At 31.8% G+C, this 17,501-nt stretch overlaps 2 protein-coding genes across 2 annotated transcripts in view; one reads left to right on the top strand and one right to left on the bottom strand.

The window, feature by feature from the left end:
• LOC123714140 overlaps positions 1 to 7,721 on the bottom strand; it is a 57,953-nt gene extending 50,232 nt beyond the window's left edge. The window contains exon 1 of the mRNA XM_045668299.1: positions 7,527 to 7,721. The gene's annotated coding sequence lies outside the window, so the exon portion shown is untranslated. The remainder of the gene's footprint in view (positions 1 to 7,526) is intronic.
• Positions 7,722 to 11,542: 3,821 nt separating this feature from the next.
• Positions 11,543 to 16,953, top strand: LOC123714394 (EF-hand calcium-binding domain-containing protein 1). Its single transcript, XM_045668634.1, has 5 exons — positions 11,543 to 11,751; positions 12,814 to 12,916; positions 15,467 to 15,729; positions 16,477 to 16,599; positions 16,842 to 16,953. The coding sequence occupies exons 1-5, from the start codon at positions 11,543 to 11,545 to the stop codon at positions 16,951 to 16,953; spliced, it is 810 nt and encodes a 269-aa protein (XP_045524590.1).
• Positions 16,954 to 17,501: the final 548 nt, after the last annotated feature.

A 17,501-nucleotide genomic window follows, 5' to 3' on the forward strand; every position in this document is an offset into this window, starting at 1 on the left:
GTTACTAATTGTAGACAGTCCTAAGAATTCAAAAATGGAATTCCACCTAAGTTTGAAAAATGGCGCCGAAGAGCTGTGTCATATACAATAATTAAGTGTTGTTGCCAGTAGTTAAAAAGCCATTTCTCTTGAAGTATTCATTCGAATAAGACTTTATGCGCTTTGTGTATAAAACAAAGTAAAACCTCGGACTCATTTAAACAAAAGAGTTTTGCGGAAGCCGTCATAATATTAAATTACATGTATCGTTATTAACCAGAAACAAATATGAGGCTTAATTAATATCATGTATAACTGTTAAATTATGAGTTTAAATGGTTTCTTTAGTATAAACAATAAATTTTAAATATAATCGCAACGTACTATGAAATATCTTTCTACGCAAAACATTTTAAAGCTTTATCAATAAACATAATGTGATTTATATCTCGGACACGTTTTGCGTCAACATATTGCGGTACTTGTTGCATGTATGACGGGAAACATTGAAGGACAGCTATAGTCAGGCAGACGAAAAATGTCCAGGTTTCGGAACATACGGCAGTGGATCGTTATCATATCCGCTAAGGATGTGTTTCAATTAGCCCAAGATACACTTTAAGAAAAAGAAAGGTTTATACAAAATAATGTGTTAATGAATTAATTAAATAAAGAGGGCAACTGTCGGATTCGATTTCGAGCGATCTCTTCCAGGCGACTACTGTGAGAAATAAATATTAAATAAGGTAAGCTCAAGAAGTGCAAAAATACATAAGACATATAGTTATTTAGACAAAACTAATGGAACAAAACACAATAGTGATCAGGTCAGATCAATAATAATAAAAAATATTTATTGCTCACCCGGCTCTGAGTAGCAAAGGGTTTGCCTGGAGCAATTCGAATCCTACTCCGCATCTTACGTAAAAGCTATTTCCACCTCCGATTAAAGATATATAAAACTATTTAGACATATCCTGTCGCCTCATAGTTTATCTTGTCGTTGTAATTTTTTGCTTATGAACTAAATATTAAAATAAATGTGTTTATAATAACGTTAAAGACCATAATTTTTCTTCAATTATATTCAGACAACAATTTGCATTATAGTCGAAACTCCTAGAAGGAACTCATACTTAACAGTCATGTATAATCAGTCACCTTATATTAACCGACTTTAAAGAACCAAGAGGGTTTTGACCATTCGACGATTCGTACATTTTTTGAAATAAATACGGATATCCAATGAAAAGTAGGAAATTATTGCACCGTAAATAGAGCTGTAATCAAAAATTATTATTAAACAATATGCATCACTGATCACCTTATATTGCTAATAACGTCAGTGTAAAATCTATATCTACCTAATTATTATAATAAGTAGATTAACGTCGAATATATTTCACGAATATAACAAAGATTACATAAGGTACTGTATTAAGAAGTTTGTATATATAAAACTCTTTAAAAAGGAATTTAGTTTTTTAAGGCAATTTTGCCGCGCCCTACCACTATGTAGAACCAGCTGTCCAGCGATGCATATCCAATACTACTAAGGGTCGCAACGCAATTGCAACCACTCTCACTTAACATCCGGCATCACTTAACAACAGGTGAGCATCCTCCCCATTTGCCCTCTGTCCTATAAACTTTAGTTCCACACTTAAACAATTTTAGGTCTGGGTCTAGCTCATCTAGTTTAAAGAACCCATAAAGTTAATATTGAGAAACCGGACTTATGAACTATAAAACCCGTATGTCAAAATCAAAACCATATTTGACGTATCATATTCAATCCTAATCAAGAAATCAAAAAGTATTGTTTTAGAATCATACCATAACACTCTAAATAAAACAAAATTGTCTCATAGCAATTTCCTAATTATATATATATATACTAAAATAAATGACGTAGTCCCAGCTCATGTACCGAAGCTCAAAAGCATGACCTCAGGGCTGAGATTCATAGGCTTTACTAGGGAAAAAACCTGGGACGGCGTCGGGCGCTCGACCAGATAAGACGTGTTGTCGGTTGAGTGCTGCGAGCGAGTGGGCTTGATAAAATATTCCGTTGAGTACGCGTATTAGTGAGTGGTTTAAAATGTCGGTAGGCATTAGCTACCGTCATTTATTAATGAAGGCGAATTAGTTGGAAAAATATTATTGTTTTCTTTGTGTTATCACAAAATTGTTTAAAATGGAATCTTTTCAAATAAGTGATGGATCCCAAAACAAGTCAGACAGGTTCAGACACGGAAACAGAGGAGACACAAAAACTATCCAAGTTGCTAATATAGGCTTGAGTAAGGTACGTGAAGCATTAAAAGCGACACCATGCTTTGTGCCGGAATCAGAGGTACAGGAAGAATCGTCAGTGGAGGAAAGAAAGGAATGGGTTTTTCAACTATCCAAATTATGTGCGTGATTGCTTTAAAATCGGGAAACACAAAACCAAAATATGTAAAGGACATAAATGAAGCGGCAGCGAGGGATATCAAACAATTAGGTGAATATCAAAATCAATCGGAAGAAGTCATTCGCCTAAAGGCGAAACTACTCGTGTAAAGATGCGCTTGCAACATGAGGCGGTCCCACCCAAAGAAGAGGCATTGCTCACTGTTCCCCGGTCAGCAGCAGTACTAGTGACATTATAAAAGGAAGCTGAGGAAAATGGTGTTACGTATGCTGAGGTAATTAAAAAGGCGAGGAAGAGTGTAGTTTTACCTGAGTTAGGCATAAGTCTCATAAACCTCAGGCGGGCGGCTGCAGGTGAGCGTCTTATTAAGATAGAAGGCGAGGCATATAAAGAAAAGGCAGATTTACTCGCCAGTAAATTAAAAGTCGACGACGACGACGACGACGCAGTTACTGCCGAGGATGTAATTGCTGCGTTGTCGAATAAGGCAAACTGCGCAGCAGAGCTAATAAGGTGTAAAGACATTTAAAGGGGTTACAGAACAAGAAGTTTGCTTGTACAATTCTCAGTTGCAAAATTCTCAAAAATAATTCTGGAAGGAGAGTGCATTATTGGATGGAGTTTAGTGGAGGTAGTTCTTTTAAAAGTACCCCCACTGAGGAAATGCATTTCCCTTATTAAAAAAAGGGAAAAAAACGAATTCTTCAAAACAATTTATTTTGATATAAAAAAATTTAACATAATGTTTTAAGTTGGTCAAAGTTCATGTTTAAAATATTTACGTATTAAAGAAGGACAGACAAGATTTGTAGGTGGGCCAAGTTCACTAAAGATGATATAACTTATATATAAATTATGGGATTACATAAAAATAAGGAAATTCCGTAATGGCAACACTAATACCAACAATTCATTGAACTACACTGAAACACAGATAGAATTGTCCAATTATATGTATATAAATTTTAATACCACTTTAGGTAATATTAATTTAGGTACGAATAAAGACTATAAATAGCACTAAGCATTATATACCGAACAATGGCGTTTTCACCGTTTATTCGATTGCCAAATATTCGCACGATATGAAACTGTGTCTCGTATGTGGGCCTTATTTCGTAGTTTTGTTTGCATCACATTCGCTATGGCCTACAAACTGTACGTGTGGTATAGGGGTAGATATACAATGTCACAATATCGTATGCTAAGCTTCTTTTTAAAGAGATATTTATGTGTCCACACGAGCAGGGGTCACATAGAATTAAGTCCTAACCGCCGTCACCTGAAACGCCGGAATGCTTATGAGTGTCTTGCCTGCCGGGGCATAGTACTTGAAAGCCCTTCAGTAGTATCGATTATTACAATCTGGGGAGCATTAAACAAAAGAATCGCACTTTGACTTTGACATCATTTATCGTCCAATCACAACTAAGCGAAACGAGCATTATCTCTTGTTACTCATTGATAAATGTTAACTGTGCTTTGTAAAAAGTTTATGTGACGGATAATTTAAATGCATTTAATTAGTAAAATACAGGACTAATTAATACTTTTCAACCGGCTTAAAAAAATCTAAAGAGGAGGTTATACACTTATGACAAAAAGCATATACCTACACTTGAAAAACAAAAACACAGTGCATCACTGATAATTTAAATAAGATAAACATGCTTTCACACGTTTTGTGATAGTGACCACAGAATTATCAGGTGATATTAGTTGATGGCAGTCGATAAATCAATTTTCTATGCTAAAAAGATTTTTAGCATATAGAAATTAATTTTTTGCTGAAAACTTACAAAACTTTTATGTTTTTTGTAACTAATTTAATTGTGTTTCATATTTTAATCTAATTTATTTTTGTAATACATGCTAAATATTTATTTAATATTTCTATATTTTTATGTATAACAAATATCTTTAGTATACTGTATTTAAGTATATCTTATAAGTTATACTTAAATACAGTGTAAACATTATATAACTCTAATTTCGGCAACTTAAAAAGTACTTTTTTACTATTTTATTGTCGTTATTGAGGATGGGTGTAATGCTATGAATATGTACTACTGGGCAACTGCCTATCAAGGTTGTATTCGTAGCTAGTATCGCGAGATTATTAACGACTCTTCCTTAATTTAGCATTTACTATTTATAAAATTGTAATAGTTTTTTTTATGTTTAATATTCTGACATTAATATAATCTTTTGATTGGTATAGGTTATCCGATGTGTATAAAAATTCTTACAAATGCTTGAAATGCTCTTGTAAGATTAATAATGAAACGAAAGGAAAGTTGAATTGCAAAGTTTCTTAGCAAGTACGTAAAAAGGCAGATCAACTTATAATTTTAAATAATTAAATATACTTTATAACAGTTTCTAACTAATTAGATTGTAAGTAACCTACCTGTAACCATTATTGTTATATTAAAATAAACAGCTATTTATCCATTTGATCTACTATTAGATTGATTCGAGATCTGTGAATTTCTGACCAAAATCTATATTTATAATTATTTATGTAATACTAATACAGACAATAATAATTTTGATTTATATGTTATACTAGAATATATGCTAGTACACTGTTTTTGATCAGAGTTTATAACTCCTAAGTGATCTAACGATTTACATAAAATATTATAGCGATACATCGAATCGAAAACTGACATAATCTGTCCTCTGTAGCATAAATACTTCTGAGATAATCGAACGGCGTTGCATTGTGTGACTCTTAACCTACTAAACAACGTTAGCTACAATTACGAGATAGTTTTTAATAAAGCGAATCGATACTTTACAATTAAAATCCATTTAAAATCTTATTGCGTGATTGCACCACTTCCTTATGATAAAATACGGCTAAATAGAGTGCGTGTTGCGTTTTGATTGTAAATTGCAATCGCCGCTTTGTTAAATATACATCTAATATACGAGCATAATTAAGGAATTTTTAACTCGGTAAATTTGTTGTCTATATCACATAGGCTTATCTACTTACACGTGTCCTCTGAGATATTATGGCTACTTAATAATGTTTTATTGTAAAAGATTATTGATCATAATAAAAGAATTAATTGAGAATTCAAGTCATTATTGTATCTTTCGCTTCTTTACTCTTATAACTCTTACTTCATTTTCCTCAACCTCAGATTTCTTAGTAACTTCATTTAATTTAAAAAAACGCCGAGGGTTTCCACAGATGCGCTGGGTCAGAATTAGGTCATCAAACTATTTAAGAACTACAAAATCACGTCTGACGATATGTTTACTCATTGTCCAAGGTAATGAGGAAAATGCTGACGGTTTTTTTTCCTATCAGTCATTATGTTCATATTTCAGTTAATATCTTCTTATCGATAAACACCACATATCACCGAATAATGTCTCAATACTGTAGCTAGAATAGGTTTATTTAATTTGAATCATAAACGAAATTAAAGTTGACGTTATGGTTAAGGTAATAAGTAATAATACTTATAATTAAACATTGTTTATCATTATGTCTATGAATGTATCCTCAAATGTTGCCTGCCTATTGAATTTCTGTTGTTCGAATGTGCAACTGTTGCGTGTATTATTAAATAATCTTCGGTTTTAGTAGTATTCACGTATTACAGGTATCGGTATTATTTACTTTCAACTGTAGACTGGGATCAAGGAACCTGATTGCCCTCAACCTGTAGGACTAGTGTAGCGTACTCAAAGCTACGTATTAGTAGATCGATTTGCATGCAAGGCAAAGACGCTTCTGAATATTTTTTTTTGTAGGCTCACGTCAATAATTACGAATTTAGTTTGTATAACAATATGACAGACGATAAACTATTTAAAGTGTATCAAACAATGGTTAGGACACCTTCACCAGTTTTATTCCTTCTAAAAATTTGTATCATGCTAAATAAATGCCTTTAAAAAGTGTATACTGGAGCTATCAGATATAAATTATATAACAAAAATATATATAAAAAAATAAACGGAAAGCCATATTTCTTATTTTCAAATATGTTTTGTATCATTAGGGTTCCAAGAAAGAGATAGCTAAATAGCGATATACTATACCTCCTATATATATATTATACCTCCCATTGTTCTATGTATTTTTTTTGTCTTATATTTTGTAAATTGTATTTGTGTTGTGCAATACAATGTAAATGAATAAATAAATAGTAACCAGCACTTATATTTCTTTATGGAAACACTTTTTTATATTTGTGTTTGTTACCAGTCACACTGTGTCCACAATCAATCTAATGAAACTGAGATCAAAACCTACAATTTCTTGAAAGGAAACACTCATTGGTAATGAGGAATTGGCATTGCCAAATAACACTTTTTAAATTGTGTTTTTAAGACATGCATGATAGAATTCCACCATTCCTATAGACTTCCTATTTGAAGTACATAGCACAATATATAATATCTAAAAGTTCATATTTCCACACTAATCCAGTAATTTTAAAATCAACTTAAAAAATTATAAGAATTTATAAATATTCATGCACCACCTGTGCCTCTTTCAATAAAAAAAATTAAAGGAACTTAATTTTTTTATCTTGTATAAAAAAATATTTTATTTCTTTCGTTTCATTTCTTTTATTTTCATTATAATAAAGGCAATATAATTTTTCAAATGCAATTTGTTGTATACATAAGTACATCACTATCTACTATGACATAAGAACCTTTTAAAGTCCCAGTTTTATTTTGATGATTTTGTAATTTAATAATTAAACTTATAAAGCCACTTAAAATTGTTAGGCAAGTTAATCAGATGTAAAATTCAAATACAAATGCTTTGAATGTCCAACATCAAGTTTTATTATTTCCTATTGAAATGGAATGTCTTTAAAAAATATATGAGTGGCCTTCATCCTTAAAGTAAACTTTTTCTTTTATTTTATTTTTAAAACAGGTCATTTTCTTGTAGCCATAGGGAAATAATTACAGTTTACCTTGATATTTCAAAACAATCCAAATATCGAGCCTTTGTTTGGTAATTCATACGCTTTATTAAAATGAGTAGAATTAGACTATAACGAGTTAATAATAAAATTATTAAAATTAGTTTATTTCAAAATATAATTAACCATTTCTTAAAAATAATAATTAAATAATAAAGGCTTACCAAAATTGGTTGTCGACGATGATGACAATGATTGTAGAAGATCGTGTAGTCTGTTATCAGGAAACACTATACAACTAATATTAATTTCACTTCACTTCAGCGGGCGTCCGATAAATTTATGTTAACGTATTTTTATCCAGAAAATAGAAATACAAGAAATGCAAATACAAACGAGCGCTAGCATTCGCTAACCGATCTCCCAGTGTTTGACAACTGACATTTCAGAATTCAGTGTTACCACTTTCACATTGTTTTATGTACCCAACGTTATACCTTTAATATTGAACAATTATTTATACTTCGTTTAAAGTATTATTGTAATTATAGATTTCTCCAGTTAAAAATTTAATACTATTAAAACCAAGACGTTAGCTTTTTTAAAAATTATGTGTGGATACAACTTTACTAAATTAAGTAATATGTTATTAGAAAAACAATACATTATACAAATATTGATGTTTCAATATTTTTCTCTGTCTATAGTAGAGAGATAAAACAGCGTAAATAATCTATAGCAACAAACTTAGAATATTAGATAAAAGTAATAAATAACTTTCATGTGTGACCCCCAAAAAAAGTTATCACTCGTAATGCTTATAAGTACAGTTTAATTTATTACGGTACTTCGTTATTACTTGATATACTTACACACGTGAAAGCAATTTGTATCGTGGCAATCTTGTATCTAGATTTTCTTTTAATATCCCTATTTCTTTTTGAAACTGTCAAATTCGGTAAACACCGTGCAGGCCAATAAATGGGATAAAATCGGAAAACGACTTTTAACTTTTGACATTGATAAAGATAATTTTATTAAAAGGTATTCGTTAAAACGAGTTCTGTTAAAAAGTTATTCACAAATAAGTTATAAATATTCCATTTAAATTTAATGTTCTAAGTCAATAAAAATAAACGTTTCATTAGTTATGATAAGCGTGATCTTGTGCCAAATATAGAAACCTCATTTACTACAAGAATCAGTTCGTATTCTAGTAGTTATCCACGATTGTAATAGATGGCGACACTTAATAACATCACTTGATATAGACAGAGAGATAAAGTTGTATATATCTCACTGTCTATAAATACTCTATAACATAGTTTTATTTATTCTTTTCTATGGTACTAGATCTTTCTTATGGTGTATAATCAAAATAATCAACATATTTCTTGATTCATCTATTTAATAATAACTTAAATTTGTGTATGACTTATAATATAATAATATATATGACTTATTCATAAAAGTAACTACATATTAAAAAAAACAACTGAGATAACATTAATTTGAAAAAAATACAGGACAATACATTTTCTACTTTTTATGGCAACACTTGCAAAAGAATATGAAAAATATTTAACTACAAAAAAGCGATCATTTTCATATCAGTGTAGATGTCTGATTCTGGTATTGATTTAATTTCGCACAGGGATAATAAATTGTATCTAAGCAACAGACACACAGAGTCGTGATACCCATATCACCATCTTATTATGCTTTATGGGTTATATATATGTGTATAGGTGCAGTGTGTAGAATATATCGAGAAAGGTAGGTACATTACACAGATTATCCATAAAAATGAGATTATAATATAGAATAAATTTCTCATGTTAGTTATTAAATTATCCTACCACCAAAGACAATTAAAATATTGTTTTGCTATAATTGTTTTTACTATTTTTGTATTTTGTTTAGATTTTCTTAATTCTCGTTACCAGGCTATAAAATCTTCAGAAAAAATATTGAACAGAACAGTGTATCGTGGAGTTGTATTGGTTTTCCATGTAAATACGTTGATCGTATCTGGCGAACTGTTGTAGTAAAATATATATTTCATTGTTACGTAAGACGAAATAAAACTCAATATGTAAAGAAATATGTCACTACGTGTATGTTCTTTCATAATTCATACATAAGGCACATCTCCCTCCAATAAGTTGTAAGACTTGTGATAGGGTTTTATTTATATGTATATCGCGTTTTGCGTATCATTAATCAGTAAGTTTACCACGTAAATTCTATTGAATATTAAGTTTTCGTACCAAATGATTTTAAGTTTGCGTTCAAAACTATAATTATGAAATTGAATTATTTCGTAGAATCGTTGAGTACAAAATTGTAGTCGGTATTGCTTTAGGAGCGGAACGAGGCTGTTTATGCTGTTAAGTGAACGTAACATAAACTGTTGTGTAAATCAGTTATCGTAGAAAATTCATTAATTAAGAAAATATTGTATTTTTAAAAACAGGATTTTCTCTACAATTCTAAGGACTTTAGACCATAACCATACATATGTTAAACATTACCATTATCTAAATAAATAAACAACTTTAGAAAAATTGATTTTTAATAGAGACAGCAAACTTTTTAATTATCTGTGAAGCCTGATAAAAAATCCATAAACATATTAAAATTAATATTACCTAAAACTGGTAATAAATTTGCGAATTCAGTAAACAGATTATAATATCAATTTAAGACTGAATCGTAACAATAACATAACAATCAAATATACAATATTTACAATTTGCTTAACCTACATGGTAATTATAAAAATAATTAAAAATTATAAAAAGAAAATAAAAACAAATGTGTAAATTTTGGGCCCTGTGGCAGTGTACCTTTAACGCTGGCAAGATTTCCTCGCTGTATTGCGATACTTATTCCTTGAGCGAGGAAAGCATCCTCTCTGGTCACCGGTACTACCAGGCGTCAAATTAAATCTTTGCACTTGAACCCCACGGCCCAAATATTGGCAAAATTGTTGCTTTTAAACCATTACGAAACGAAGCGAAACGAGATCTAGGTTATTAGTAATTACTTAGCCTGAACTCCCGTATGTCAAAATCCATATAGACGTAAGAAAGGTCAGACTTACCGTTTGTAGCTAGTGATGAAAAAGTTCTTTTATAGCTAAATTTGACAGGCGTTGCATGTTAAAGTTGCGTGTCATAATTATGTTGTTAAAACAAATAGTTTACTCAGTAAACTTTGCGTTTTTAAAGATTAATCTTCATGGTTACATCGGAAGTTCAATTAATTATAGTTATTTCATATAAGAATTATAACGATTTATTGAAGTTTACCTAAATCATTTTTTTTCTAAAATTTTACTTTAACTCGTTGACTACATTTGTATATAAAAGTTCGTATGTTACTGCTCTCAAATACACAGGAAGTTGTAGTATGAAATCTATTTATCCGGGAAGGTAACAAGCATGGTATGTAATAAGGAAGAATCCAAATATTTTTAGTATTAAATGAGTTAAAGCGGAGAGAGGAAATATTATATATATGGAAATTGTATACAAGACAAACTTTTACATAAAAAAATACAGCGGCGCTACAAAGTTATCTACTGGCCCTTATCATCAGCCATCATTTGTTTTTGTATCCTGCAGCTGTGGGTCAGCCATACAGTCATAGAATAGAAAAACACACGCAGTTGCTCGCTGTAACTAGCAGACCAACACTGCTCCAAAGTTTAATAAAAGTCAATACAAAACTGCGTTAATTAATTCTTTTATATAAACATACATACTAAATACATATATAGAGACGCAAAACTAAAAAGTAAACAGTTGGATAGCTTAGGGGATTTTTTTATCTAATTCGACCTACTCTATTAAACTTTCCTTTTGTCTAGTAGTAGTTCCCTTTAATATCACATTGTCTATTCTAGAGTACACAGTGATGCCACTTAATAACCTTACCCTAATTCTTTGGTACCTCGCACCAAGCTTACTAATAGCTAAATAACTTCCTCTACTTAATTGAACTACAAATTGTGATGTTAGGCTTTGCTAGTTCCTTTTAAAGTTTTGTTAAAATATTTCGAACTTAATTTACATAAACATTCTTCATCTAATTTGCTTCGTTTAGAGACTGTCAAAATATCTTGGTTCGACTTGGTGAACATTTTATTTAAACATATCATTTGTGGCACTGCTAAATACTTAAAACATAATTTGCGTAAATGCCAAACATGACTTTAGAAATCCCATATCAGATAATGGCAGAGAAGAAACAAAAGCAAATCAGCATGGTGGCAAGTGCAATTGCTCTTCGGAGTGTCCGCCTTTTCCTTAATGCTGGTAAAGCAGCAGTGGAGCGGAAATCACTGCCAGCACCGCCTAAACGCCGCACCAAGACCGTGGTACCGATAAATAAGATACCACAGCAAGCTCTCGACGTTCTTCTGAGAACGACGAGGTTTAGCAAGTGAGTATACTTTTATATAAAATTAAAAAAATATGGATATGTTTTTACAGGTGTGGATGTTGACAAGAGAAACGTATACTCTTTAAAATTAAAGAAGATAACTTTCTACCTAGTAATTCGTTTAAGAAAAATAAAGTCGTTGAGAAAATTAAATGAAGGCGTAGATTGTGTAATGAGGATCAGATTTAAAAAGGAGATGTCGCGCGAACTATGACTCCCGTATATTGACATATATAATATTTTTGACGACTGGGGCTCAGACTTGGCGCCAAACGTCACGTTTCTTAAATAAATAGGACCTCCTTCGTTGTTTGCGCCTGTCAGACTGTTACATTTACTCTCTCTTTTACATATATTTGTTTAATGTTCCAGCATGTTCTACATCGAAAGTATAAAACTGCTATTTTATTAAGAAGTCCGCTATGTATATATATATCGTTGGTCATGCCGTATATACGTAGGATAGGAAGGCGCTCTTATTCTAACTGGAACTTACGTTTTCTATTAAAGGCGTGATTATCAAAAAATTCCTATCCATCGTTCCCTTATAACTATGGTACCACTCCCAAAGCGATTCCATACAAAACGCATGTCTATCTAAAATTAGGTCAAACTATCGTGCTACGAATAACACTTACCTTATAAATTCACTAACTGAATGAACTACTATAGGCATAGTGCCTCTGTTTACGAGATACAGTTCACTTCTAGTCCGCCTTCGGTTCAGACATGCCTAATCGAAAGTTAAAAGAGAAATCGTTAGAAATGTTGTTTCGAAATACGCATTTCAGCAAGTGAGTATAATAATAAAAATTTCAAATCTTTTTTATTAATGGCCAGTTCTATTATTTTTTAAAGTGCGCAGTCAAAATGTTATTTTCGGCCAGTACACAATTAATACGACACGACTCTTTTAAGTTAGGTCTTTGTGATTATCTATGAAGGAGTAATAACTTATGAGTATAATAAGTTTTTAAGTTGCCAAAGCATTTCTGTTTTTAATTATATCTTTTAAAAAATATAGTATAATAAAAGTAAAAAAAGAATACTTATTTTTACAAGGAATGAATTAGAAGCACTATACACAATGTACCGAAAACTGGTGGTGGATGCTCAAGCGGCTGCTACGCCTACCATCATCGGACAACCTATTCCAAAGATAGATGTAAGTAATTCTTATTAGTGTTTAGTCCGTACATATAAATTTTCAGGAATTTTTACACCCAGATTCAAATGCTGTATATTATGTGGTCAATAGTGTTTCGACATTTTTTAAAAATTGAATAGCGAAATTACATTCACCATCGTTAGTTGGCTTCCATAATGGTCCAGATTTTCGAGACGAGAGCTTAGACAAACAAGATATCCATACGTCGATAAATTAAATTGTTGAACGTTGTCTATCTTAAATATAGGGCTATATAGTAACTGTAAGTAGTTTTAATACCCATCTAAATTGATGGAAAATACGTTTTATTTATTTATACCTATACAAGTACCTTAACAGCTAATAGCCAATGCAGTTGTGTAACTTAATTATCGTAACAATATGATTTTGCGAATGAGGGAATTCAATGAGAACATATGAAACGGTCGATTCGGAAACAGAAATAAGCATTCGCAACGCAACGAGTTCGTTCTGCCGTTAGAGACTGTAGATACCTTCGTTGCCACCGTCTCAAATTTTGTACAAATAAATTCAGTTCTTGCAGGATAGAATTATTAATAATTTTCAACTTAAACAACGTAGCAGGCAATCTGTAACTCCCATCGGGTTTCTAGTTTTTTGTATCCAACCATCCCTACTAGATCTATATCTAGGAAGCTAAGATGGGCTAAGATCAGTCACGCCTGCCTAGTGATTAAAAGATTCCCATTATAATTAAGATATCATTTAAAGCGCTCTGTATACTACACTATATTTAGCGTATAGATTGTGCCTTTAACGCCTTTGTGCCTGGGATAGGTGAGCTGAAATGTTCGTAGGCTACGAGTATTCAAAATATATAATTATATTGAATACTCGTAATCACGTTATATTCTCCGTTTGCCTTCGTGCGCGATACAACTATTATAGCGGTCATACTACACGGCATAATTTTCCGATACCATTTTTATAGTACGATACAGTTTCGGCGATTACCTCTTCGTCGGAGCAATATTTCAGTCTAGCGACTTTCTTGAGGTCTGAGAGTAGAAAAAAGTTTTCGGGGGCCAAACTTACTTCACGAAATGCACCTTTTGTTGCTAAATATTAATAAAATAGCAGTGCTACCGTACTCTCATCCCTGGGGTAGTGATTTCGAATCGCGGCACCAACGGAATTGTCTTGTGTAAACTTCTGCAATGAAAGACCCTTTTAGGCGTTAAATATTAAGGGTCATTTCGATGCACTGTTTGGTTTAATTATAGTAAATAAATAAGACATTTATTATTGTTCGAGATGACATAAAAAACCAGTTAAGCATGACGTACAGTACAGACCCGAGCTGTAACACAAGTTCGGATCTGTACATCGAGAACAAACAACGTCTATGGCGAGAGAACGTTGAAGTATTTACTGCGACTTATATATGGACTACCCGATCAGTTATTAGATAGACGTTCAGGAACTTAAAAAAACAAGTTGAATAATTATTTTTATATAATTTTGTCGCGCGCGCTATTGACTGCTGTTGTTACATACCACATACAAACCGCAGTGGTTTTCATATATAATGTAACACGATGAACAAATAAGTATCACAACACAGCATTAAAAGTACACTGCCACAGGGACCAAAGTTTTTGATTTTATTTTAATTTTCTATTTATTAATTTGTATTTTAATTATTGCTATGTAGGCTGTATTAAAATAATATTAGTATTAAATATACCATGATATAGATTATATTATTCTGTTAAATAAATAAAGAATAGAAAAAAACTCACAAATTTCTCTTTCCCATGCCCATACATTACTTACGCGACTTCATTGAGAGACTGCAATTTGTGACCCTAAGTCGTCTAGAATAATACAGAAAAAATTCGGGGAGTTTTTTTTGCAATGGAACAATCATATTGCCAGAATTCGCTAGTTCGTTTCCAGTCTTTAAGAGTTAAAAAAGTTTTTACTATCAATATAGTCTTTTTGTGTTGTAAACGCAAAGAAAGTATTCAAAAAGTGTTGATCATAAAACACAATACATGCTACGGCCTCACGCAATCTCATGGTGATCCATAGTTCATATTCGTGACCAATTACGGCGTAATACCAAATATTTCGACGATATATATCTCTGAAATATTGTTAAGGAAATTGTCGTGACAATAATAAATGATCTTTCAACTTATATCAGACCTATTATAAAATCTTTTTTAAAAACGTAATACGTTGTAAACTAAAACTGAAAGCATCGTTTTATTGTATTCGGTTAATAAAGTTTAAACTATGAAGTATTAAAGGTACATAGAAACAAAATTTAAAATTAATTTTAGTTTTTTATTCATCGACATTATCTATCTACTATTGGCATAGTCTGTATGTGATGTATGTATTTCTGTAATAAATGAATAACTAAAACTCTAGTTTAACTTTTTTACGTTCTAATGTAATTGATGTGTATTTGTGATGTCTATAACTATGACCTTTGAAGCATATATCTGCTGTTAGGTAACGAGGTACAAACAGACTTATTATTTTTCAAATGTAACAAAATGCTTCATATATTTTCAGGGCATAGATCAGAACACATTCCGTGACGTCATGCATAACACCTTTGATTTAGTGACTGAAGAAGTAGTCCTAGACCGAATATGGAGTTCCTGGGATCGAGGGGTCAATGGCGGAGAGGGGGCCTTAAAGTTTGAGTCCTGGGCCAAGGGGTTAAGTGTGTTGTTACGGGGCAGTAACGACGAGAAACGGACATACTGCTTCGGTGTATATGACCTAAATTCGGATGGTTACATAACTAGGGATGAAATGTTTTTGTTACTCAAGTAAGTCAGACTATAATAATAATAATTAAGCCTAATATATTCCCTGAAACATTCATCCATTTTTACAAAAGAAAAGAACATATAATTGTATATAAAATATTTGTTTTCCAAGGACCTCTTATAGAATATAGGCTTCCTCTAACTGGCTCCATCTCTCTCGATCTTGAGCATTTTTCTGCGTGTGCGATTATATTTTCTATAAATATGGACTTTAAAAATAGTGACTTATTATGTTGTTTGCAAAATTGTCTTTGGTTATTCTAAAACGATTACTACACTGTTTAATAAAAATTATTTAACCGTTAAATAATAGTTTTAAAATGATGTTTTCACTTATATAAGTAAAATATAACAATTAACGGATATAAACGCAATTTTAACATATTATTTTCATACTCCACGTTTTAGGTGCTTTCACCATATGCTACATGAAAAACTACCATTTAAACTTGACTGTAAATAATATATGAATGTTTCAAATGGTTTATGTTAACTTAATATTATAGACTATACTTTTTTTGGTTTTCTTAAAATCAATAGGTCCACAGATTTTTCTATAGAAAGGACGGGCAGGGGCTCCAGATAGCACCGCTCATGAATACCACCAGAAGGCACAAAGCGAGTTGTAAGCATTTACAAATGGGAACGCTCTTTTTTTCCCAAAGGGCAAGTTACAAAAACAAAAGTCTACGTCTAGTCTAAGATATATCATTTTATATAATTAATTATAATGTAACCTGATTTCAGAAATTCCTTATTGAAACAACCAGGAGATGAAGACCCCGACGAAGGTGTGCGTGATTTAGTTGAACTAGTTCTTAGGAAAATGGATATGGATAAGGATGGAAAAGTCTCTATTGACGATTACAGGTCTGGAACCTATTGTTAAACGGTAGTAAACACATATAACATAATATGGCGTTATCATTATGTAGTGGCGAGCAATTCGTATTTGTTATATGTCATACATATATATTGTGTCAAAATACTCTCTGACCTGGGCGGTGGTAGTAATATCACTTAACTCCAGATGACCCTCCTGCCCGTTAGAACAAATTGAATTAAAAAGAATTGAGAACCTAGTCAAAGTACATAAAAACATAATTTTTCAGAGAAGCAGTTCATCAAGAGCCTTTGCTTTTAGAAGCTTTTGGGCAATGTGTGCCGACAAGACGTCATGCAGCGACGTTCCTTAAAACACTTTGTACAAAGTTATCAACGTAGGAACTGGGACACTGGGCTGATATAGTGTAACACACTTTTAAGACAGGCCTTGGACTTTCTCACGTTTAATAGTAGTGGGCTGCCCCACGATGCTAAATGGGGATTTACTCGAGGGTCGTTGAGAGCTTTTGAGTTGTAAAGCTTGGATAATAAGAAGAAAAAAATGTTTTATAATGTATACCTTAAGAAAACACTTTTTAAACGGATTGAAGCTATGTATTATTATTATAAACTTATAATTATTTACCACCACACCACAGTGACCACGCACGCTGTAAAGCACGCGAAACGTCGGACAAAAATTAAATTTAAAATTATGTAAATAAATATAACTTTATACTAATAATACATAGCTTCAATCCGTTTAAAAAGTGTTTTCTTAATGTGTAAAAGCAAAGACAATACTAAATGTTGTACCTTTTCATCGGTGGACGAAGCGGCTATAGATTTTCGAAATTGTAAAAAAAACTGTTCCATGGACATATTTGAGCGCGTCAGATATTGATAGCATCCATGAGCTACGTATTTTTAATAATGTTGGTATGTTA

This window comes from Pieris brassicae, chromosome 9, assembly GCF_905147105.1.
Source record: "Pieris brassicae chromosome 9, ilPieBrab1.1, whole genome shotgun sequence".
Classification (NCBI taxonomy): Eukaryota; Metazoa; Arthropoda; class Insecta; order Lepidoptera; family Pieridae; genus Pieris; species Pieris brassicae.

Coding starts and splice junctions, on each gene's coding strand:
- LOC123714394 (XM_045668634.1), top strand. CDS start 11,543: ATGGCAGAGAAGAAACAAAAGCAAATCAGCATGGTGGCAAGTGCAATT. Junction 12,917..15,466: donor AACCTATTCCAAAGATAGAT/GTAAGTAATTCT, acceptor ATATATTTTCAG/GGCATAGATCAGAACACATT. Junction 16,600..16,841: donor GTCTCTATTGACGATTACAG/GTCTGGAACCTA, acceptor ATAATTTTTCAG/AGAAGCAGTTCATCAAGAGC.